At 41.6% G+C, this 24,844-nt stretch overlaps 2 protein-coding genes across 2 annotated transcripts; one reads left to right on the forward strand and one right to left on the reverse strand.

Moving 5' to 3' along the window:
* Positions 1-9,878: 9,878 nt before the first annotated feature.
* nsun2 (NOP2/Sun RNA methyltransferase 2) lies at positions 9,879-16,342 on the reverse strand. The gene is made up of 19 exons (XM_086062673.1): positions 16,099-16,342; positions 15,669-15,826; positions 15,463-15,567; positions 15,282-15,387; positions 15,108-15,179; positions 14,767-14,851; positions 14,247-14,442; positions 14,077-14,151; positions 13,770-13,900; positions 13,255-13,328; positions 13,022-13,152; positions 12,761-12,857; positions 12,433-12,632; positions 12,267-12,359; positions 12,038-12,173; positions 11,008-11,088; positions 10,742-10,880; positions 10,609-10,648; positions 9,879-10,508 (listed from the first exon to the last, which is right to left on the reverse strand). Exons 1-19 carry the CDS (start codon positions 16,162-16,164, stop codon positions 10,196-10,198), a joined length of 2,298 nt encoding a protein of 765 aa, XP_085918799.1. The 5' UTR covers positions 16,165-16,342; the 3' UTR covers positions 9,879-10,195.
* A 398-nt stretch (positions 16,343-16,740) lies between these two features.
* txlna (taxilin alpha) lies at positions 16,741-22,956 on the forward strand. The gene is made up of 11 exons (XM_086062675.1): positions 16,741-17,146; positions 17,527-17,644; positions 17,780-18,040; positions 18,120-18,211; positions 18,306-18,476; positions 19,544-19,738; positions 20,792-20,911; positions 20,997-21,071; positions 21,151-21,243; positions 21,346-21,441; positions 22,102-22,956. Exons 1-11 carry the CDS (start codon positions 17,117-17,119, stop codon positions 22,393-22,395), a joined length of 1,545 nt encoding a protein of 514 aa, XP_085918801.1. The 5' UTR covers positions 16,741-17,116; the 3' UTR covers positions 22,396-22,956.
* The last annotated feature ends 1,888 nt before the right edge of the window (positions 22,957-24,844 follow it).

A 24,844-nucleotide genomic window follows, 5' to 3' on the forward strand; every position in this document is an offset into this window, starting at 1 on the left:
AACAGCATTTGAACAAATCTAAGTTAAAGATTCCGCGCTTTTGGCCATTTTTAGCATAGCGGTGTAGCATAGCTTCACCTTGAGGTAATTTCAAGCAATTTTAAGTAAGTTTAATTATTGGTTATTTCAATTTTAATATTGATATATATAGGTATTTCTTTAAAACTATCTGTTTAAGGAAATTGTAAGTATCAAAAGTGCTATTGGTGTCAGTAACTGCTTGATTTGAGTACTGGTATCGGTCTGAAATAAAAAAGTGGTATGAATTCTATCGAACATCCCGAATGTTTATTGATTTAAAAATATTTATATTTAAATATTTGCATTTTTACCAAATGATCTATTGCTCTAAACTATTATTCCCAAATCTGTCAAAATCAGTGTTAGTGAGCACCTCTACTTTGCCGAGGTAAACCATCCACCTGGCAGGTGCTTGCTCGATACTGACTCATTTTCTGACCTTCACCCGCCATATTCATTTTAGTTAGTCACTTTTCAATTCTAGCAACGCGACTCTCGACCAACCCCCGTACAACAGATATCAAAAGTCTACACACCCCTGCAGACATTTTGAAATGTCCTGTTTTCATGGCCAGTCAAAGGCACACCTGTGCCATAGGAGTACCTTTTTATCCAAATGTGATTATTTTGTTTTCAGCATTTGATCAAGCAATAGAAAAATTCTTGTTAATGTCCGATCCTGATTGGTTTGTAGTGAGTGCGTGTGTGCGTGTGTGTGTGTGAGCACATACTCCATCGGGCTTTTTTATTGTATTTATCTTTTGCTAAGGTTTACAAAAATGCCCCAAACTCCAATTCCGTCCACGTCAGCACATGCTCAGCAGGTTCCAAGCGCAATTCTGCTGTTGTGCACAAATTTGGCAAGAACCGATTGACATGCGCGTACACACCTTTAATACATCATCATCATCATTACAAACGAATCCTAATTAATGAATCCCCTCCGAGCGCTCTTGTTTTTGGTGTAGCTGATGCTCCCTGCTGCTCATTAGCGCAGGGGAACCTGAGCAGCATATGGAATCCATACTATGGATCTGCCTCGGTGAGCGAAATATTGACGGGGAAAACTCGGCGTGGACACCGGGGCGTGCAAAAGCTGCAAAATATTCTCATTAGTCAAGACAGTACATGACTCTTGGGGATAGAAAAACAATCAGACTCAAATTCAGGGATAATATTCTAGTCCATTAAGGTCACATCACTTAAGGTCAGACGAGATGAAACGCGTTTGATTTCATTTGTGACTAAAAGTACAGCCACGTAGAGCACATAAGTTGAAACAATTGAAATACTATAAACTGTCAAAATGTAATTATTTTGAGGTAATATTATGTACTTTAAGTATTACATGTATTATATATATATATATATATATATGCTCCACACTTTAGCCCATTTATCAGTAAAATTGTGAAAATTAATGGATGTGAATATTTACTTTACAAGTCGATTTACAGTGTGCACCCCTAAAATTTAAGTTTGGGGGGGCTCCTAGTAAAATAAATAAATAGATCCCGGATTACTTCAGCCTACTAAGGAGTTCTCCCTCTTTATGTATATCCATATGTCTGTTTTATACTGCCCCCACGTGGCCAAGGCATGTACACCAGAAGGAGAAGCACGATCTCCTGAACTGAAGCAAAAAGTTGTTGAATTTGTTTTTTTTAATATTCTATTGAATGATGTCATCACTGTATGTTTTATACTACTACTACTTTGCTAATTCTCTTAGAAAAAAAAATATAATTTAATGCGACAGCTCATGGGATTCAGCGGTTCAGGTTTTGGTCAGTTTAATGCAGACAGCAAAAATGGGAAGTGACCTTGTCATAAGGTCCCAAAGCCGAAAGATTATAGGATTGGCTCATCTCCATCTAAATCATATTGATGTCATTATATAAGATGTGATTTGCGCCTGTCCTATTTCCGCTCCCAAACACACAGAAGGCGATTTTGGAAGCACACGGTCACACACACGTTACATTTTTGGACAGCCTGCGTTACAGTCGATCTTATTTTATGATCGGCCCCACCTTGTGCATTAGCGGCACCTTATATCAAACCCAGAGTCGGCTTGGAGGCAGATGTGATTTCATTCTATACGGCGGCATGCATAATGCAGCCGTGGCTCCGTTTACTTGGAAATGTTCAATAATGAATGTGTTTTCCCTGCCTTGTATTCACACGTATGGGACGAGACGGACACGGTGAGTGCGTGCGTGCGGCATAATGAATGCATTAGGTGGAAGGGAGGAAAAAGTGGTGCAATTATAAGTTAATTTACTCGGGTCATGCGCTCAACTCAACTTTATTCATAAAGCTCTTTAAAAGAGAGGTAAAACAAAAATGTATGAAATTGTATTCCAATAACTCGTTTTTCCACACATTGGGAAGAATTTGTGCCTTTGCGTAGTGTTGTAACACGTGGGTATGTGTGTTCCCGCAGCATTGGTGTGTGAATAGTCGTTATTGGAAGGAAAAACACTTGCTAACTTCCCGTTAGCATTGGAGTGGGATTCTCCCTTTGCTTTTAGCATTAGCGCAATGCTATGTTTTTATATTTAAATATACAGTGGATGTTAATTCTTATTGTCATGTGTTTAGTTTTACAATTAACTCCAACTGGGGTGTCATTAAACAGCTTAAAGGACGCTGAGGGACAACAGAATAACATTCGCTACAGTCTTGTTAGTTGCTAATGCTACCGCATGCAAAATGGTGCATTCAGGATACTTTGACAGCATCACAAACGTCGGCTTTCTTTGACTATAACGGTTTAAGGGGAAAATAATTGGCCGATTGGCTGATTGTTTTGGCAAATGTTTGAAGGGCAATAATCGGCGGCCGATTAATCGGACGGGCCCTAATTAATAACACAAATTTATAACACAAAATACTTTAATGAAGTCATTAAATTCATTTTAACAATTTCTATTTAACATTTTTTTCCACTTTTGTTAACAAAGGTATGAAAACCTAGAACAAAATGTATTGCACATTTAGAACAGATATTTGTTATTAATCATGAGTTAACTAGTGAAGGCATGCGATTAATTACAATAAAAAAAAATAATCACCTGACACCCCTAATTTTTTAATCATTTTTTCATTAAAAAAAAAAAAAAGATTTAAAAAGGAAAAAAAACATTACAAATTAGGGGCGTCAGGCGATTACAATTTGTCATCGTCATTAATCGCATGACTTCACTAGTTAACTCACGATTTTATATCTGTTCTGAATATACAATAAATAAATTATAGGTTTTCATACTCTTGTTAACAGTGGAAAACATTTTAAACTAATAGAAATAGTTCAAATGAATTTTTGACGTCGATAGCCGTCAATGGCAGTGAATGAGTTTAAATATATTTCATTCAATAAAATGCCTTTTTATTGTTTTCATTTTGTGTTTTTTACGAATTAAGGACCGATATTCTGCCTATTATCATAATGATATAGTAATGTGTGTTCCGCTCTTAGTAAGCAAACTCACCACTGTAAATAATGTGTTAATTCTCTGTTAAATTGCCGGCACAGGTTTTGGCGGCTGCATTCATCTCAATTATGAGTGGACCGCACCGAGCCCCGGTGCCATTCATGCGAGTGCGTTGACGGCGGATACAGCGCACAAACGAGTGTAAGTCAAGCGGCAGTTCGCTCTTATGTAAGCTCTGGCAGAGGGACGGCGGCAACAGTCAGCGTTGGCAGGCGCTCCCGCCTTCCCCTGCTTTCGGCTTCGGCATCGGTGCCATTCTTAGCAGACTAAAGCTCACTATAAATATTTGATATGGCACAGTGCATGTGGGAAAATGTATTTTTAGCGCGCGGCGGCGGCCCTGGTCTTTACGAATGCGCATCTGTCAAACTAACTGCTGGCATCGATGTGCTTTACATGGAAGGTCGAATGTGTTGCTAGTGCTGACGCGTGTGCTAAGAATTTGACAGTAAAAAAAATGTTTTTAAATCAATTGAAATGATGGACTTATTTCACTTAACACAGTCATGTTAAAAACATGTGATAAAGGGACTAGTCAATGTCAAGCTGGAGTAGTTGTCGTCGACTAGTCAACTAGTCAACCTTGGCTATGCTATCAGACTATGAAGTAATGTTTGATTTTTTTTTTTTTATCATTCTGAATTGCGAAGGCAAAACCCACCAAAAGTTTCTGTCCCATACCAAAAAATTCCACACATTTATGGCATGTACAGTTTTACAAAATTAAAAAAACAAACATTTTATGAACAAAATAAAATAAAAGCAGAACGATACGAAAGCGAAGCTATGTTAGGATGTGTTGGTCTTTCTTTAAAATTATCTGTCATGGGGTGGGGGGGGGATTATATGTAACAAGAGTACTAGTGTAATCGGAATCAGTGATTACTCATGGGTTAAATAGTACAATTTTAAAAACTCAACTAAAATGAAGCATTTTCAAAAATAAAAAAACTAACAAAATTGCTCTATTTTTTTTAAGTAAAAATGAAATAAAAGCAAACTTTATAATGAAAAACTATTAAAACCCTGAATCCATTTTAGTGTGACATGGGTTAAATTTGCTACAATTTTTTTTAAAGTCAAAGAACGGCATTTGGGTCCCAAAAGAATGATTTTTTTTTTTTTTTTTTTTGCCGTCCAATGTCCTAAAGAGTCACATTTCTCAGCCTGAATAGTGCGGAAGAGTTAAATCTCGATCCATCTTCTCTCTGGTACATTTTGTTCCTGGTTTGAAAACCAATAAGTGCCACCCTGCAGAGTGCCCTCCATCTCACCTTGATCAATCGCGTTAAATGGCGGTGATTGCGTGTGAGATACAACAGGACATTAAGCTGATTTATTGAGCAGCTCTTTGGTACGAGCCACCCCCCCTCCCCACACACACATGAACGTATAGCCTCCTTTTAAAGATTGAATAGGGAGAAAGTGTAACGGAGCAACAAATGCTATGGCAACAACATCGGCGGATGTCGATTTGCGCTCCACCTCTGGCTCCGCCTCCCTTTGCCCTCCTTTCCTCGTCTCCTTCCTGACTGCCGTCCACGCTGACTGCTAATGAGGAGCGACGCTTGTGCCAAGTGTGAGAATAAAAGCGAGGCAGAATGCATTTGTTTGGGGGGGGGGGGGGGTTGCGTGAGCTAGCATTTTTTTAATTAAAAAAAAAAAATGCCGGTTGAGGTAGGGAAATGTAAGGCCGGGAAGCGACGGAAGAGGGAAAGCAAGATGAAGCGAGGGATGTTCTTCAGCTTCTCTTCTCACGCTCGGTGTCTGTTACTAGGCAACACCTGCAGGCATGCACTAAATAAAGCCTTGTGTCCGCCACTAGCCCCCACCCAAGCCACCCACACCCCACCCACCTACCTCCTTGCCAACTCCAACTCTCACTGCTCAACCTAATCCATCTCTTCTTCTTCTGCTTGTCCCTCACCTCTTTAGGATAACCCCCCCCCCCACCCCCTGCCCCCTTAATTTCAACAGACGTCAATTTATGAGTACACCCCCCCCCCCCACCAATCACCAGCCTTCTTGACTCCACAGTGATCACAGCTTACTGAAATGTATCTATTTTCTTACTTTATTGTTGGAGGAAAAATAATCCAGATTTTCAATCTTGAGGGGACAAAATGCTTGAACGGCTCCCACAGATTGAAGGAAGAGGCAAGGAAGAGTTTTACAAGGTCAAAGTCAAGCAACCAAGAGAGATGATAGATTCACTATCAAGTATTTTCAACACTTTAAAAAAAAAACAGACCAATAGTATCAGGTTGTGAAAAATAGGAAATTGACCATATTTGGAACGCAAGTGACAGATTTAAATGAACAATATGACATATTTACAAGCTTATTTTATGTCATCTACGCATGACATGGCCCACCTATCAATAAAAAATATATATATTTAGTAGGGGTGGGAATCTTTGAATGTCTCACGATTCAATTCGATTCCAATTTTTGGGCCTGCGATTTGATTCTGAATCGATTTTTGATTGGGAGCGATTTTTTATTCAAAATGATTTGATTGACAAAGATTTTTGCTTCAATCTATAGATGTGCAAGGAATTGTAATGATCTACTCCAGTCTGACTCGCTAATGCTAATTAGCACGCTACTCGCGCCACTTTTATCCCTTAAAAGAACGGCTCCACGCTGGGAAAAAAAAAAACATTTATTGGAATAACTTGATTGTGACTTTTTCCTTCTACTCTCTAATGTGGCTACAACTTAACAGTGTATTAGACCGCGTGGAACCACACTGCCCCTCAGTGGCCAAACCGGGTACAATATGAACAGCGCTCCAAATAAAGGCACACACAGACAACGGCAAGACAGTATAAAATAATTTAAATAAAATTGATTTTGGGACATTTAAAATTGATTCTGAATCGTATGAGATGAGAATCGCGATTCTTATGAGAATAAATTTTTGGGCACACCCCTAATATTTAGCCCTTGAGCATAAATTTAGACCACACACACACACAACACAATACAATGTGTAAGTGCATTTGCCACAGGGTACCATTTTCACCAATTTGTTGCATTTTGGGTATTGCGTCCAACACTAACAGCCAAAAGGCACAGCAAAAAAAAAAAAGAAATACAAAATGTAGCTTCGGGCGCCCTGACTTGTACCAGAATGGCTTAACAACCTTTTCAGCGCGGCGCGATTTAGTGCAATTTTGACTTCCCTCTGCTCCAAACGAGCATAACATCAGGCCGTTATCACATTAGACGAGCAGTGAACTCTTCATGGGAAAATGGCATATGTGCCATTTTGGGATGCAACGGTGATAAATAACAGAACAGTCGGCAGCAGATGGCAGCCGAGGAATTATCATGTCACCGCATCCATATATGAGCTGTGCGATCCAGAATCATTTTTGTCATTTCTTTTGCTTTCCCTCGCTGTTAGGTCATAGTGACCAGAATCCTCTCTTGATTTGTCAAAAAAAGAAAAGTCCTTATTGTACGCTTTTAAGGGGGTCACGATAACCCCAAACTGTCATTCTGCTGATCTAAGTAACATTAGTTTGTGTGTGAGCTGTGATCAACAACAGGTCCTGTGGTTTGAGTGAATTAGTCATTATTTATTTATTTTTTTACTTCTCTATTTTTTTTTTTTTTTACTGATTGCTTAAAAAAAAAAAAGAAAAAAAAACATCAGCAGGGAAGCATTGGCATTAATGGTAATTTTCTTAAGTATGGCTCGCTGGATATTGTTTCAGAAGTGTGTTTAGCAGGTGTGATAAGAGCGCTGAAGTGTGCCTCTCGGGTGGGTGTTTGTTCATCTTTTCTATTGTGCAACGCACTCGAGATGAACGCGGATGATGTCGTCCGAGGGAGAAAACACCACGAGGACTGTTCACAAGGGCCGGGGGGGGGGGCACGTTTCGCTTAAATCACAGGAAGAGGATGAGGATTAAATGATGTAAAAGCTGCAGCGTCACTGGATAAGTACAGCGATAAAAGGGGGGGGGGGGTTATACAGACAGGCTGCATCCCTTGCCATTGTCTAATTTGGCGAAGAATGAGAACAGGCTTTGCACAATTATCAGATAAAGCCAGCAGGCGTAGCCAGAGATTTAGCAACAGATTTTAGCGGCCTTCCAGTGTGTGGTGATTGGTTTAACCCAAACACAGGATTCTCCGGTCACGATGCGTGTGCGTGTGTTTGGGTGAATTCGCCTCGCTCAGTCAGCGTAGCGTTGCGTAACCGCCCGATTATATAATCCCAAACATATATGCATGTGGACGAGGTTTAGCAAGGCGGCGAGTGGGCATAGAGCATGCGAGCGCCAGTGGGGACCACTGCAGAAGGAGGAGGAGGAGGAGGAGGAGGAGGAGGAAGGAAAGGGAGGAATAGGGGACGACATGCATTATTACACTGTGGCGCTACTTCAAGTGCACTTTGTGACGAGTAGTGATGATGTCATTGCTTTTATTCCACTCAGTGTTCTCTTCAAGACGCATAAAAGACTTAAGAGCTGCAACCATTTCCCAAGCAAAAGCCTCTTAGAAGTGTAAATGCATTCTATAGGTTAACGTGGCCCAAAATATTGAATAGATTATTAGTAAGTCGTTAAAAAAAAAAAAAAGACAGGTGCAGTAGGTGTTCTTATTTGAGGCTGTTTGTCACTCTGAATTTACTACAAATCTGGCCCATAAAACAAAAGAATCAAACGTATATTTAATCACCCAAATGCGCAAACAATTCATATCATTTCATCGAGTGGAGCTTTACTAGCTCGTTGCTAGCATGTGAGATAGATGGCTAACGAAATTAGCGTAGCTGTTAAAGTACATTTAAACCTTCAAACGACTGCTACTTTAACACATATGGAGATGCAACGCCATTCAAGCAGAGCATTCAGCAAAAAAAATTATTCAAAATCGTATATATTTAAACACCAAATTGGTATGTCAAAAACCAATAATGGCTAACGAAAATCTGCTATCTTAATGCTAACATAGACGTGCTAATGGAAATTACCGGCAATCACCATTTTGGAACGGGGAGCTACCTCTTGTGTAACTGGTAGGTAGTGACACACGTTTGATCAATGTTTCTAAATAACAAAATCTTACATTTGCTCATATTAGCTGTAATTGTTGTTATTCATAATTAATGTCATGATTCTAGTGAGAATAAACGACATTAAATGAATGTTTTTTCATCCATGCTAATGATTTACATTCTCAAATGATCACAATGTCCCACCACTGGTTAGCTAGTTTTACAATAGGCCCGCAGGTCTCGGGTGCGACAGGTATCATGTTTGTAACTGTTGACATTGATGTTACGGTCTAAATCTTCAAACACTAAGCAGTAACACATGCAAACAAGCGCATACAACATTGCTGACAGGGTCCCGTAGCTAAAATATGCAAAGCCGAGAGGGCCTAGCCCTTCTCCAATTTGCATTCTGAGTTCATTCCAAAGGTGTTTGATGGCCTTCAAACTCTTTATGGCCTTAATTGCTTTGTGCATTGGGGAGCGGGGGGGGGGGGGGGGAAGGTTTTTTTAGCAAACTGTTCCCACAAAGTTGGAAGGATAAAACTGTCCACAATGTCTGGGTAAGATAATAAATGACGATTCAGGAGGGAACGTAGGAGTCTAGTTTAATGCCTGATTAATTAGTTCATTGATTAAGTAATGTCTCTCAATACTAATGTCCATTGTGGGTCCCTGTAAAGAGCTGATTTAGGTAGACAGTAAACAGTGAAAGTAATAATGTAGAATTAAGTTTTAGTTTGGCACACATACATACACACAATCCTATCAGTGCCTGTAAAAACTTTTTTCTACCTGCCCAATTCGATTTTCCCATCTCTACACGTTCTCCTGCATCCAATCATCTGTTCATTTTCCCGAGGCCTTTATCATGTCATATCACCTGACTTCGTCTTCGCTTCCCTTTCTGGCGTTTTAGGGTCCAAACTCCAAATTTGTCATCGCGCGCAGGATGCCGTGAGACGTGCGTGTCCAGTTCCTTGCCTTTTTGCAGCGCAAGAGGCGAGTCCTCATCATAACAGCAGCTGTTGTCATGGTAACTCTACTGGGCAGCAATCACGACAAATCCGCCCAATTAGTTCGCCCATTAACAATAGGCCAACGCTGTCTTAAATAGATGTGAATTGTTATTATGGATAGCCATTTTGCTACCTGCTCCGGACCGATAATAACATCACCGTTGCTCAGCTGTTTTCTGCGTTTTGCGACGTTCGCAAGCTCAGCCGTGATTACCTGAGCAACTGTGACGTCATTTTCAGTTGACAGCAAGTGGCAAAATGGCTGAGATAAGAAAATAATAATATGATGATAATAATAATAATAATAATAATTATTGGACATGAAATCAATCATCTTTCACACCCTTTATTCAGCTCAATTTCTGCTCATACAGGTGTACAAAATAAGAATATAAAACTCTTTAAAGGTGATGCCACTAGACCAGGTGACTACCGTTATTAAAGCATAAAACAAATAGACCATTTCATTAACTAAAAAGTCCTCTTCCTGGGGCAAAGAAAAAATTTCAGCCAAGCTGTCTTCCTCTGAACAGGGATTCCTTCTGTAATGACATTGTGCTGAAAAAGAAACTCCTCCTCTTCCTCCCACACCAAACAATGTGGTCTTCGGCGTGGCCTGCAGCCCTGAGAGCTTCAATGCGCTTTCACTAAGTCCTTTCTTCCCCTCTCAGAACACTAGACCCTTTATTGTCGTCGTCCATCTTTGCTTGTGATGATCCATTCTCACTCCCGTTCTCCAGATCCAGCTCCCTCTCATCCACCCCCGCCGCCTCCTCCTCCTCGCCGCCTTTGGCCTCCTCGTCTGCTGGCTTGCAGCCCTCGCCCCGCTTGTCCCGGAAGACCTCCACGCCCAGCATGCGGAGGTAGTGGTACCGCTCGTTGCGGGGGACGAAGGCCCGGATGGACGTCTTTCCCCTCCAGCCGCACAGTTGGATGGAACACTGCGGCTCTTCTGGTTTACTGGCAAAACGGAAGGTAAAGCACACAGAAATTGTGACGGAAACCCATTTAGGAGGGTGTGGGGGGGGGGGGGGTCCAGTTTACTACCTGCAAGACTTACTTTGGGTTGGGAATGTACTTCAACACAATGCTGCCCATAACTACAAAAAGACAAATGTAAAACGTAGATGAATAAATGAAGCCGAAATCAATTTTTCCGTAGGTTAAAAAGTTGTTGTTTTTCTTCAACCCACCTATTTTTTTAGCCTGAGCGTGGGCGTCAGCCTCCAATTTGCTGAAGAAGGGGTTTTCCTGAGTCAGCAGCACTTTGATGTCCTCCACGCTCACTGTGATGATTCTCGAGCGAATGTACGGCTGCAGCGTGTAGATACCCTTGATGGCGAAGAGATGAGACATGCTTAGCATTTTGGGTTTTTTTTTGGGGACCGCTTCCAAACATATTCAAAGAAACTGTTTAAGAGACAAACTATTAGTGTTTAAGGACGAATTCCTGACTCACCTCTTGAGCCAGCCTAAAGGCACAACCAAACTCTTCGCCATCGCTGTTGCGAGACCACACTTTCACTCCCGTATTTACCACCTGGAAGGGAGCGGGAAAAAATTGAAGTACAGTAGTTAGCTACTATTTTTAACATCAGTAGTACCCTTATGGGATTATAATCAGGGATGACTATATTAAGCAGGTTTGGATTATAAAATTAGTGCAACGTTCTTTTTTTTTTTTCTTCCTTGCTCAAGGCTCAAAGTGAAATGATTCTCTTGTGTCCCTGAGTGGGAGGCTTCAGTTTGTGGTGGACATGCAATGCGGTCAATATCAACTGAGCGGGATTTGCTTTGGAAGCGCAATATTAACTCATTCACCCCCATCCATTTTCACTGACGCAACCCCCTTTGCTCCCGGCTGTTTTACTGGATTTTGACAGATTTTGCAGGGCCCGCGGAATATTCTGTTCTATTGCTCTAAAAACATGGAACCTAGCGACACAACAAACCAAAAAAAGATTCAGGAAGTCATCAGGAAAGTATATTTTGTATCAGCAATTAGCATTAGAGTATAGCTAAGTTTTAAAAAGAGCTTGTTGAAACATGACCGTGGATGACCTCTTATACTCTGCTGCCACCTGCCGGCCGTTTTTTGTAATAACTAGCATTGCTTTAAGCAATCTGTTCATGTCAGAAGCTGCATCAAATATTTCTGTGTGCTCTTGCATAAAGAAAAAAACGTATAAATACGTTTTTGGCAGTGAAGCACAAAGTATTGAAAAACGTATTTAGACGTTCTTGGGTTGGATTGAGTTAAGTACAGGGAGTCCTCAAGTTACGGCGAAGTTCCGATCCTACGCTGGTGACTTTAAACTTTAAATAACATTAAAGTGGCGCGATTACTGTGGGAAATTAACGAAAAAAGAAGGTGCTACGGACGAGGCCCAAACGACGTAGCTCGAGGACTGTTAAAAAAATAAATAAATAAAGAAGCCCTCCGGGAACAAATTCCTCTCAATTTGAAATGTGACAGGAAAGTCAGGCACCTTCATGCGCTCGCTGTTGTTGAGCATCACGTTGCGCAACTCTTTAGACACCATGTACAAATTTCTCTTCTTGCCCTCGTGCGTTCTGGTCAGCACGTTCTTCTTGGGGAAGTTTGGAGACAAGTCGTAGAAGGATCTAGAGGACATTCAATTATCCATTTAGGTTGGGTTTTTGTGTGTGTAAAAATAATAATAATAATAATAATAATAAACTTGTAAGGAGACTCACTGGATGGTGGTGAAAACGGGGTCATCTTCACTGAGGAACACAAACGGATCTTCCTTGTATCCAAACAGCTTCACCTTTTTGGAGGGCGGAGGTCTTAGGAAAGAAAGAAAAAAAAGTGGTGAAATGGACTCCAATTTGTTTACCTGTTCTTGTTTTCTTGACTCACCCACACACGCCATCTTGTTTGTCGCTCGAAGAAGCTCCTTTGGGCGCTCCCTCCTGGGCCTCCCCCCCGTCTCCTTTACTCTCGGCGCCTCCTTCTTCCTGCGTCTCCTCTCCCTCAGGGAGGCAGGGCGTCTCGGCCGGGGGGGCCGCCGCCGAGCTTTGCGTTTGGGCTCCGGAGCCAGACGAGGCCTCTTTCCTCAGCTGGGGGCGAGCGGGACAAGGAAGTGTAATTTGTTAGCAGCTGGCATGAGAAGAACTGAACAGGTGAGGGAAAGTCGGTCGGGTGAGAATGACGGTAAAATCATCCATGGTTGTTAATGAGGAAGTACCTTGGGATATCTTTTGTTCCAGGGCATCGGGGCTTTCTTCACCAGCACAGCCACGAAGAAACCGCCCGTGTTTTGGTGATGTGGCAGAATCCTCATACTGACAAGAAATCAAAATTCAAATTCACTTTTTTTTCCCAAAATCGATCCGTTTCATAAGACAGACTGAATCATGTGGCAACAGTGCCACCTGCAGGCCAGGATGTTTCACTGCCATCCAACTGTGATGTCATGGATGACATTTGTGTGCGTGCGTGTCCATACCACCGCTCCAGATGCATGCCAGCCAGCTTTTCCGCATCCATTGGCGCAAACATGGTGGGCCTGATTTGAGTGTGGCGACTGGTCGGAACCTCCGACCAGTCGGCGTACCACTTGCCCTCTTTAGTCATCAGCTGGAGAGACATGACAATTGTTTTCAGCGCTTTTTATCGCACCATTTGGCATCCAGTCAGAGGTATTCGTTCAAATTATGTCTTTTACTGTTGCCGTCGTACCTTCCAGGAAGTGACGCCGGGCATCCACTTCAAGCCGGGCAGGTCAGAAGAACAGTCGACCAGCTCCAGTGCACCTTGTAACGTTAAATGTGACAAGCAATGAAGTAAGGACTCATTTTGTATATTATAGCTGACAAAGAATTGATCTGAGTGTCTTCAAATTTTGCTTGTTTCATCTCAAAAATGGTTAAGATGAAAAGTTATTGATATCTTTTAACTTCGTGGCGCGCTGTTGCCACGGCGATGCGCTGCTGTTTACAAAGAAAAATTAGGCTGTTTTTGGGGGTCTAATAAATAGAAATACAAGTCAACAATTTCAACCCAACCCTAAAAAAAGATTACCGTGCCATAATCATGTCATATTGAAAAATTCAAATGGTCTTATAAAGCTGAAGGTCACACCCACGGAGTCGCATGTTTTCAAAGAGGCGTGGCCCAAAAAAAAAAAAAAAACATGTACATATCCTAAAAAAGGCAAATGTGGTCCAAAATCAAAGTCCTTGAGCGTTTGATACCTTCGCTTTTCTCCAGGAGCGCCGCTATGACAGCTTCGTCCTCGATGGGGTTGAGGGAACAGGTGGAATAGACCATCCTGCCGCCCACGGCCAGCTGTTCAACGCCACGCACGGCGATACGCAGCTGGAGGCTGGCGAGTGGAAACGCACACTGTAACACTGCCAACTTTTATAATTAGCACCACAAGAGCACTCGCCGCAGCCCTGCCATTAAGAGCCATTTGATTTAACGCAAAAAAAAAAAAAAAGGAGAAGGAAAAAAAAAGTTAAAAGGCCGCCGAAGTGCATAATCGCTGCCTCTGCTCACCCGTGAAGGTGCAGGCTGTTGCTGGTCGTCCACTTCTTCCACACGTCGATGTTCTTCCTCATCGTGCCGTCACCGCTGCGGCAACATTGAGCACAATTGGTTCCCGTTTTTTTTTCAAACAAAGATGTACAAAAAAAAAAAAAACCTGCACACGGTCAGTATTTCCTGACCTGCAGGGCACGTCGCACAAGACGCGGTCGTAGAAGAGGACGTCCTTCTTCCCGTCGGCATCTTGGATCTGCAGCATGGGGATGCAGGAGGCGTCGTGGTTGACCACCATGATGCACGGGCTGTTGAGACGCTTGGCCTGGTGCACCAGCAGGTAGCAGCGTTTGTTGTCCACGTCGTTGGCGATGACAAAGCCCTCTGGAATGGATGGGACAGTCGCGCCGAGGTCAATTCAGTCCGTGACGCAAAGCACTTGTGTGACAAATCATCTTTCCCCATTGAGATGAATGGAAATGTTATGATGCCGCGCCTTCTGGTGTGGCCACAAGGGGGCAGTATAATTACATAAATAAGCATCAGAGTCATCTAAGCTCAGTAAGTCATTTTTTTCCACAGAGGATAAAGAGTGAGTATTGTTATATTGTCTGTGACTTCCAAGTCACGTCAAGACCGAGTTGAGGTTCCACTGAATACACAATTATTCACACAAGGTTGTTTGCGAGGGCAAAATGGAAATCTTACCTGGAAATGGCACTTCCATGTCAGAGTGAAGCATTTCAATCAGCTGGGCTGTCTTTGAGCCCGGAGCTGCGCACATGTCCAAAATCTTCACGAAACATAAAAATGTTAGCGGTCTGTTGACAATTGCGTCATTTTAATAGTAAAAAAACACATTTGAATGTTCAGACTTTCTTGGCTGGAAAAAATGCAATAATCAAAAGCATACTAATTTAAATGATATAAATGAATGAATAAAATATTTCTAATAGACTTTCACCTTCTTCTAATTTTTTGAAGTACTAAAATAAATGCAGTTTTCCACAATATTCAAATTTCGATTCAAATGTTGACCCTCTTATTACCTTGTGATTGGACTCAATATTGAGGAGAAGCGGCGGGATCATACTGACGGCTTCCTGGCGGCTAATGTTACCCTACAAAAAAGGTAAACAAGATCGTTCCGAATTTGGAGTGTGGTATCGGGCCTTCCTCACTTTAATCGTTCAAGCCGCCATTCTCTCTCGGCGCATACTCACCGACTCTGTCTCGCTGACAAGAAACTGGTGGAACTTCTCCAGCAGGGGAGACTTCCTGATAAGCTTCCGACTCATGTTGGTGTGCCAGGCTTGCTCGTCTGGATACCTGGGAAAAGTGGGCACACGGTGAGCGTTTCTTGCAAACTGTGCTTGCGAGCAAACACCTCAGGATGAAGATTACCAGCTGAGAGGCTGCGGAGCCTCGATCTTCTGGCCGTCGATCTCCAACTCCTGAATATCCTTAAAGTACTTTTCTTTCAGGCAGTGGAGGATTTCCTTGGCGTGGCTGCAAAAGATGGACGTCAACGCAATTTCCCCCATTGAAATGAATTAAATACAATTAAACGTCCTTATTTGGTTTCTGGGAACTCCCACTATATGTGGTACCTTTTATATCCAGTGATGCGTATGGTGGCTGGCAGCGGCTCTCTCATTGTATCCATAAACTGTTCAAACTCTCCCTCTGGAATCAAGCCTTGTTCCTTGTAGTAGTGCTCAAACAGCTTATTTTCCTTAACAATGTCAGCATAACCAGCACCCCAACCCTGCAACACAGACAACTTTTTAGTTGGCTCGGATGTTCTCGTTTGGAATCAAGGGCATTGAACATTTAGCCTTTCGTCAACAAGAAAACAAATGGCGGTTTTTTTTTTTTTATTGCACTGGACTCTAGTCAACAACTGGTTTTGCTTTCATAATTGTTATTGCTATGCTATAAACGATACAACAGCTCGTTAAACAGACTGGGGGTATAGACTAAAAACACACGAGTTAAAAACATTTGTTTCAAGAGTTAGAGCAGAAGAGCGACTCTTACAGGGTTGTCTCTGTGGTCTCTGCCTGCCGGCTGATTTTTCTGCCTCTGTCTGCTTCTTTTCCCCATTTTGCAGAAGAGTACAACGCTAGAGGAACGTATGCGAAGCGGCGTGATCAGCGCAAATAACCCAAAGTGGCGTGCAATCTTGGTACAAAAAGTGAACAAGAAATATTTGTGTACATCTAACCGCAGAAGCGCCGTGCTACGCTAAAAGCCTGAAGCGTGTGTAATTTGTGACGCTTGTGAATCAGGACCCTTCTTAACTGTCCACCATATATGCCTGAAACAAAGTTTTTGTCAGTAATACACGAACGCGAGAAGTAAATTCGATATTTTGTAGTTTATTCAACTGAAGTTGCGTAGAGCAACCCACAAAACGAGGCCATTAACTTTGGTGTAGTTGACATTAAGACAAGTGTGAGTGGTGTATCATTGCTTTAAATGTATTTGATGACGTTTTAAAGAATAATGGGCTTGGGTAGTATTTAAGATTTTGATTGTTTGTGCATACATGCACGCCCCGGTGTATTACCGGAAAATATGTGGAATTAGAGTCAGGCAAATCCGAGGACGCCCTGTCATAAATACCACCTTTGGCGCAGACATACGTCGACGTTGCCGCCTTATTGGATGTGGCAAAGGGAACGTTCACTTCCCGCGAGATATACTTTGCCACATCCACTATGGCAGCAACGTCTACGTATTATTCAGCGCCAAATGTGGCATCTCTGCATATGTATCTAAAGACAGCGAAACCATCATAGAAAGAAACGAAGAAGAAGACGAAGTTCAAACCGGAAGTGTACATCTTATAGCTCATGGTAGCAGCCAGGCTCGTAGCATTTCACTCATTGAATCTACAGAAATAGTCTATATTGTCTGCAAAGATCGGATATCATTTAAATAATTGTACTCTTATAATGTGTATTGTTTAGTTATTGTTATCCTGTCTGAAGTAACGTACGGCATCTCAAGCTAATTTTGCCCCTACTGTTGCTTTGTGATAGCTTTTCTGACAATGAGTGGCAAAGTGCAAAAGAAAGCGAAGGTAAGGTCAACTGACATGATACATTATGCTTGTATTTCTTTGTATTGTTTCATTATATACCAAGTTCAAAAGCAACCTAAGTCGATCTTTGTGTGTTCAGTTTTATGTTTGCAGTGAAAGTTTAAAGGCAAATAGCCATTAATGTGAACCCGAATCGATGTAGCGTTGCGTTTTTTGAAACATGACCATGAGTGGCGATATTTGGATTGGTTTGTTTTGCTTTTAGGGGAGACTAGTAGGAACTTTTTTTTTAATTTTTATGTGGAGACTAAACTTCACAGGAGTCCTCAATAAACGTATCAGCCTGTAGGGTTTTAAAGAATTGCAACTTGATGCCTTAGCAAACCAGCCTATCCTTAAAATAAAAATTAAAAAAACAGAATTCCGAGATGATGAAGCAAAACACAGAGGAGTCTGTCACCCAGGACAACGCGGACAGCAATAGCTGCCCTAAAGAGTCTGCAACGACGCCTCAAGGAGATGAAGCGGCGAGTGAAGGTAATATACGGATGTTCAGTGAGTGAACCCTTGCCTGTACATACTCATAGAAAACCATTGCTTACAAATATGCAAATGTGTCGCCATCTTGCGTATGTGGTTATTTTCTTCTAACCGGCTTTTCTACCTCCTCAGCGGCAACAGCTCAGACACGAAGCGACAAGGCCACCGAGCTGAGCCGTCAGCTGGAGGACATCCTCAACATCTACTGCAGAGAGAGCCTTTCGGACGACGCTGGCGCCCTCGCCAACGGCCAGTCGGACAGCCTCGACTTCAACGGACTGACTGATGTCAAAGTGGCGGACGGGGCCCGGGCGGGCAAAGGCAAAGGGTGTGCTGGCGGCGTAGACAAAGCGCAGAAGAAGACGCAGGAGAAGAAGAAAGTGAAGGGTTTGGGTGAGGTGGAAATACTTACGCTATGCAGATACTGGTGGGGGGGGGGTTATAAGTACTGATTGAACTGATTTTACTACAGGCAAAGAAATCACCCTCCTCATGCAAACCCTCAACACATTGAGCACACCAGAGGAGAAGCTAACAGGCCTCTGCAAGAAGTATGCTGAACTGGTGAGCGTTTTCTTCTTCTTCTTCTTCTTCTTCACCAAGACCAGAAAATGTGCTTTGCTAAATGGTGCTAATTGTGCGCGTGTGTCGACGGCAGCTGGAGGAGCATCGAAACAGGCAGAAGCAGATGCGAGCGCTGCAGAAGAAGCAAACGCAGCTGGCGCAGGAGAAGGACAACCTGAGGAACGAACATAGCAAGGCCATCCTGGCTCGCAGCAAGCTGGAGAGCCTCTGCCGCGAGCTGCAGAGGCACAACCGCACGCTCAAGGTTGCAAAGCTTGCACAAATAGTTCCCTTTCGTTTGTGGTAAAGACAAATTGTAGCACCACCTACTGTTTTGGAATGCACTTGGAAAACAAATGCCACATTAATATATGGCAGGTGTTGTTAGATTGACAGGAATTGTTGGTCTTGAACGTTGGAATTTTGGCTTTCATTAGTTTTTTCCTTTTTCTCCAAATGCAACTTGCGTAAGGTGACTTTCTTGAAAAATGTACACGTCGTTTTCGTAATATGACTCTCAATGTAAGAGTACAATTTTAGCAAAACGAAACGTACTATAAGCAAAAAAAATAAGAGACCAAAAAACAGTGGAGTTTTTTGGGGGGGGGGGGGGCTTTGATCATTTGAAGCTTTCTGCAAGTGCGTTTTCTAAATGGATGTTTTTATTAGGAATTTTGCAATGATGTTATCAGTAGTGTAGAGAATGAAACACTATATTTAGAAATCAGAGAAGCTGATCATTTTCTAGAGCTGAATTGATAAATTGTAGTTGTATGATATATTTTTTCTCAAAACAAAAAAATAACCTTAGCTAGCACTTGTATTTTTTTAATTCATTTAATATTAAAATATTTTTCTTAGAATAGTTAAAAAAATAAATAAGGTTAGCATTTTTGTTCTTAATTTTTTTTTTAATTCTCATAAAATTAGGACTTTATTCTCTAACATTATAACTTAATATATTCGTATATTGACATAGTTGTATTCAAGCTTTTGTTTTGTAATATGTTTTTTTCCCCTGACAAATTTACATTTTTCTTCACCATTGTTCTTGTTGTACAACTTTTTCTTCAAAAAATGAAATCATCTTCATAACATTACAACACTATTCTGAAAAAAAATACTATTAAGCATTGCAATTTTACTTGGAAGAAAATACTCTCATAATATTGCCACTTTAGGGTCAAAACATTACAAAGTTGTTCTTATCAAAATTATAGTAACATGACATAAATATATGTATTATAATCACAACTTACTTTAGAATCTACGTTTTGCCACGTCGTCCATCCAATGATTCACTTTGGACGTTCTCTTTTCTTTCCTCCGCAGGACGAAGGGATACAGAGGACGCGTCTGGAGGAGGAGAAACGCAAAGAGGTGACTTCGCATTTTCAGGTGACGCTCAACGACATCCAGGTGCAAATGGAGCAGCACAACGAGAGGAACGCCAGCCTGCGGCAGGAGAACACGGAGCTTGCCGAGAAGCTCAAAAAGCTCCACGAGCAGTACAAGTTACGGGAGGAGGTGCGTCGCCGCCGTAAACTCATTTACTGCCATAAATTCATTTTAGTTATTAAAAATTAGGGGCAAGAGGCGATCATTGTTAGAAATTGTAATTAATCGCATGACTTCACTCGTTAACTCGCGATGAATCACAAATTTTATATCTGTTCTAAATGTACAATAAAAAAAATTCTAGGTTTTCATAGTCTTGTTAAGTAAAGTGGGGGGAAAAATGTTAAACTAATAGAAATAGTTCAAATAAAATGTTGACGTTTATAGCCGTCAATGGCAGTGAATGAAAAAAAAAAAAAAAGGGGAAGAAAAGATTATTAAAAAATTCGAGGCGTCAGGTGATATCAAGTTTTGATTCGTAATTAATCGCATAACTTCCGCGATTAATCACAAATTTTACATCTGTTGTAAATGTACAATAAAAAAATTATAGGTTTTTATACTCTTGTTAACAAAAGTGGAAAAATGTTTAATAGAAATAGTTCAAAATTATTTATTTATGTATTTATTTTATATATATTTATTTGTCTTTCCTTCTTTTCTTTTTTTTCTTAAAAAAAAGGGAAGAAAAGATTATTACAAAATTCGGGGCGTCAGGCGATATCAAGTTTTGAATCGTAATTAATTGCATGACTTCACTAATTAACTCGCGATTAATCACAAATTTCGGAGCTATTGTAAATGTACAATAAAAAAAATCTAGGTTTTCATAGTATTGTTAACAAAAGTGGAGAAAATGTTTAACTAATAGAAATAGTCAAATTAATTTTTGACGTTTATAGCCGTCAATGGCAGTGAATCAATAAAAAAAAGAAGAAAAGATTATTACAAAATTCGGGGCGTCAGGCGATTAAAGTTTTTAATTGTTTAAGGACAAATTTGGTGTCTGTTCTAAATGAAAGATTTTAAAAAATCTAGGTTATCATACTATAGTTAACAAAAGTGGATTTTTTTTAAAAATAGAAATAGTTCAATTAATTTTTGACGTTTATTGCTGTCAATGGCAGTGAATGAGTTAATCTTCATGAGGGCCGTTTGGCTAAATGACGCTCCCCTGATCAGCATATCGAGAAAGTGGTGAAGCACAAGGACCTGCAGCAGCAGCTGGTGGACACCAAACTTCACCAGGCGCAGGAGCTCCTCAACGAGTCGGAGGAGCGCCACGACACCGAGAAGAATTTTGTAAATGATTACACACGCGCGCGCGCGTCCACGCAAAGCGTCCGCTTGTCAGCCAAAGCGTCCCAACTGTCTTGTCTTCCATCAGCTGCTGCAAGAAACGCTGGAGTCTCAACGCATGTGCGAGTTGATGAAGCAGCAGGAAGGTCACCTCAAACAGCAGGTTTCCCATAATCCTCTCCTCCGGCCGCCCATAACGTCGCCGTCGTTTCCGCCCCTAAAGCCGCCTTGTGCTTTCGCAGCTTTCCCTGTACACCGAGAAGTTCGAGGAGTTCCAGACCACCTTGTCCAAGAGCAACGAGGTCTTCGCTACCTTCAAGCAGGAGATGGAGAAGGTGAGGAGCGCGGCGAGGCGAGGCGAGGCGAGGCGAGGCGAGGCGAGGGGCCAGCTCACGTTTGGCTATGATTTGGTTTGATTGTCTTTAACGTTTGAGCAGATGACTAAAAAGATCAAGAAGCTGGAGAAGGAGACGGCCATGTATCGCGCCAGGTGGGAGAGCAGCAACAAAGCTCTCGTAGAGATGGCGGAGGAGGTAATGCGGTGACACGGACACCACAAACACTCAAAACAGTGCTCAGCAGAAATGAGCACTGGGGCTGCTGGATTATTGATCACGATTATTATTGGGAATAGTTGAAATCACGATTGATTATTTTTTGGGTACGTAAAAAAAATAATATTTGAAACGCGTATCATTATGCAAGTTATTTTTGGATGAAACAAAATGTATTAAATTAGTTATTTTTAAAATGTAAAAAAATAAAAATAAATACATTTAAACAACACAAACTTAGTGCAAAATCAGTATTAATAATCTTTTCCTTTTTAACCATCATGCTGATTTTGTAATTGAATTTCGATTAATTTGCACATCCCTGATGAGGTAAAATCCACGAGTTGTGCTTTTTCAACTAATAATAGCACACATTTTGGTGGAAACGAGGGCTGGGCGAGTCAGATACTTGGTCTTATTTAAAGGTAGGCCGCCCTCTAGTGGCCATTTTACGATCAGGAAGTAGGAAATTGCTATTAATTTATTCTTTATTTTGTCTTTTTTTTTAAATAATCTGATATTGGGTTTGTGTGTGTGTGTGTGTATGTGGGGGGTAGCTAAAGTACTATTTTTTTCTGGAAAAAAAAGTCATGTCGAACGTCCTTTAGCGGAAAATGAACTTTGACGTGTTCCGCACAGAAATCCACACAAGACCGCGAGTTCGAAGCCCTCCAAGGTAAAGTCCAGCGGCTGGAGAAGCTGCGGCGCGCCCTCAAAGTGGAACGTAACGAGCTCAACAAGAAGGTACAAAAGCTCAGCGGCACCCCGGCGCTGCCCACCTCCGACCCGGAATGCCCCTCCCCGACACCCGCAGACTCTCTGGCGGAGGGCGGCCCGAGCAGCCACGCCCTCCCCAAATCCAGCTCCCGTAACCCGGAAATGAACAGGGACACCCGAGTGGAAGCGCCGCAGCCCGTCGCCGCGCAGGAATGAAAACTTTTGAAAACGACCCCCCCCGTGCTATAATTTCATCTTAATGTTGTATTAAACGACTCCACATTCCCCCTTTTTTAGAAACATCTGGTTTCTTCAAGAGCCGTTAACGTTACATGATATGTCGTATAAGGAACGCTAAAGATGTCATAAATATTAGCCAGTAATATGAATGTCCTCTACATATTTTGCAGTGCGCGGTTTGTGCGTTTGGGGACAGCTATGCAACACGCTTGAAGCGGACGCACTTGGAATGTATTCTGACATCACATCCAAACATCTGTACTCCCGCCGCAGCACAACCATGGCTTTGGATTGTTACCTCTTGTCGAGAAGTTCACATGTTGGTCGAATGATTTTCTTCTTAAATGCGTCATTTCTTGTTCAGACATGGTTTGAAAAAGCTAATGATTCTGTAGCACTGGAAATATAATAATAATAATAATAATATCTCACACAACAGATTCATTGCAAAGGAACCAAAAATATTCCTTGTTTATTTTGCGTTTTCTGTTCTTCTCATACTTTACATTTTGTTAAATAAAATATCTAAAGAGTGCAGATTTTTATCAGTGTAATGCCCGCTTGCTTAATTTAGTTGTGTTTTTGTTTTTTTGTTCTTTGCAGGATTACAAAAATGGTTAAGTAATTTTTTTTTTTTTCCCAGGCAAGTACAAATCAGTTGCACTTTTCATTTTAAAGTATTTGCATTTAATCTTTAAGAGCTCTTATTTTCCTTTATTTATTTATTTTAACCTAATCGGAAGCGGTTCAGTTGCTCCTATCATTCGTTCAAAGTGACCATAAACCCAAAGGTATCCCATCATTTTGAATGTCTGAACTAATATTAGTTTAATAAAGGGGGCGGGCAAACCCGATCCTCGAGGCCCGGAGTCCTGCAGGTTTTGGAGGTTTCCCCTCTTCCAACACAAGCTGATTCCAATCAACAGGATCGTTATCAGGCTTATGCAGAGCTTTGCTGATGACCTGATCATATATCAGCTGTGTTGGAGAAGGGAAACATCCCAAACCCGCAGGACTCGGGCCCTCGAGGACCGAGTTTGTCCAGCCCTGGTTTAATACTTCAATAGAGAGCAATGGACCTTTCCATTGAAGGTCCATTGGAGGAAGGGCGCACATTGAATACTTGGTGAGTTGAATTGGTATCCACGAAGAAACTGAAATTAAATCACGGATGTTTACTTTCATTTTGACGTCATGTCCAAATACAAGCTTTTAATTAAACCGACGTGTGTTTGGACGGTAAGGTAAGTATTCTAATGAATGGATGGACTTAACATGGCAATACTTTCGCGTTCATTCTGTTCATTGTCAGTGATTTATTTTGAAACGCGTGGCTTTTATTTTCAGCCTGGTCATCGTCAAGTATGTTATTTTGAAAGCCCAACCCGGAAGTGTTGTCGTCGCCGCGCTTGCGGTGCCTTGACGCAGGAGTGGCAGACTGACAGAAACAAGAGATGGCTTCGGGAGGAGACAAGTGGACCGGGCCAGTCGCGTCTTTGGAACGCTGTCGAACGTGACCTTGACCGTCTACCGAGCTGTCCGGTTCCCGGGGGGGGTGGCGGCTCCACAGTGGCGGCTTGCACCTCCGCGCTTCTTCCCGGCCTGTGGACACTGTGAGACAGCCAGCATCGTCCAGACAGACCGAGACGATTTTGACAGCCGTATTCAAGTGTAAGTAGTTTCCACCATTTCATAATGCATGAGCGAGGATGTCATCCCATGAGCTGCTTCTATTTGTGTCCCCTGTAAGGACAAGGGCTATTATATGATGTGAGAACCGCATCCGTGACGTCACGTGGCGATGAGGATGAAGCCACACCCTCAAATAACCCTGCCACTTGAATGAACTCCTGGCCTAGTATGAGAAACCGTTTCAGCTCATTCCATAGCCTTGATATACACGTTGAAGGTCTCTTGAGACGATTCAGCGCACTACTGGTTTTACTAGTAGCAGTTTATTTCCATTGACTGCCTTTCACGTTGACATTTGTGCACACTATTAGGATACTTAAGTCATCGTGGCTTTCTATGAGCACAATTGTCCACAAGTTGACATCTTTATGTCACTAGTAGCATGCATGCGTTTCAGTAGTGAAATGTAGTTGTCGTGCTAGTATGCCGACATGAAGTTTGAGCTAAAAGCTGCTTTTTGCATTGACTTCAAATATATAAAAAAAAATTTTTTTTGATGCATTATTTAAACAATTTTCCCACCTAAAATGTGGTTTTGTGATGGTTTTGTAAATTTCAATTATCATGAAATGGTTATTAATTACAGTTACCTTTTTCACCAAAAACAAATTTCCCTCTTGTAAATGGAAAACATTTATTTATGTTATATATATTTTGTATGAATACATTTTTTGTAGTTTAAAAAAGTATTTTTTTTTTTTAATCAAGTCTGATGCATGAGTATGTTTGAGGA

The sequence above is a fragment of the Leptonotus elevatus genome, chromosome 19 (genome assembly GCF_054856555.1).
Source record: "Leptonotus elevatus isolate MCC_2025b chromosome 19, RoL_Lele_1.0, whole genome shotgun sequence".
Classification (NCBI taxonomy): domain Eukaryota; kingdom Metazoa; phylum Chordata; class Actinopteri; order Syngnathiformes; family Syngnathidae; genus Leptonotus; species Leptonotus elevatus.

Coding starts and splice junctions, on each gene's coding strand:
- nsun2 (XM_086062673.1), bottom strand. CDS start 16,164: ATGGGGAAAAGAAGCAGACAGAGGCAGAAAAATCAGCCGGCAGGCAGA. Junction 14,852..15,107: donor ATATTGAGTCCAATCACAAG/GTAATAAGAGGG, acceptor TGTTTCGTGAAG/ATTTTGGACATGTGCGCAGC. Junction 12,858..13,021: donor GGCATGCATCTGGAGCGGTG/GTATGGACACGC, acceptor ATTTCTTGTCAG/TATGAGGATTCTGCCACATC.
- txlna (XM_086062675.1), top strand. CDS start 17,117: ATGAGTGGCAAAGTGCAAAAGAAAGCGAAG. Junction 21,244..21,345: donor TCAAGCAGGAGATGGAGAAG/GTGAGGAGCGCG, acceptor ACGTTTGAGCAG/ATGACTAAAAAGATCAAGAA. Junction 21,442..22,101: donor TCGTAGAGATGGCGGAGGAG/GTAATGCGGTGA, acceptor TGTTCCGCACAG/AAATCCACACAAGACCGCGA.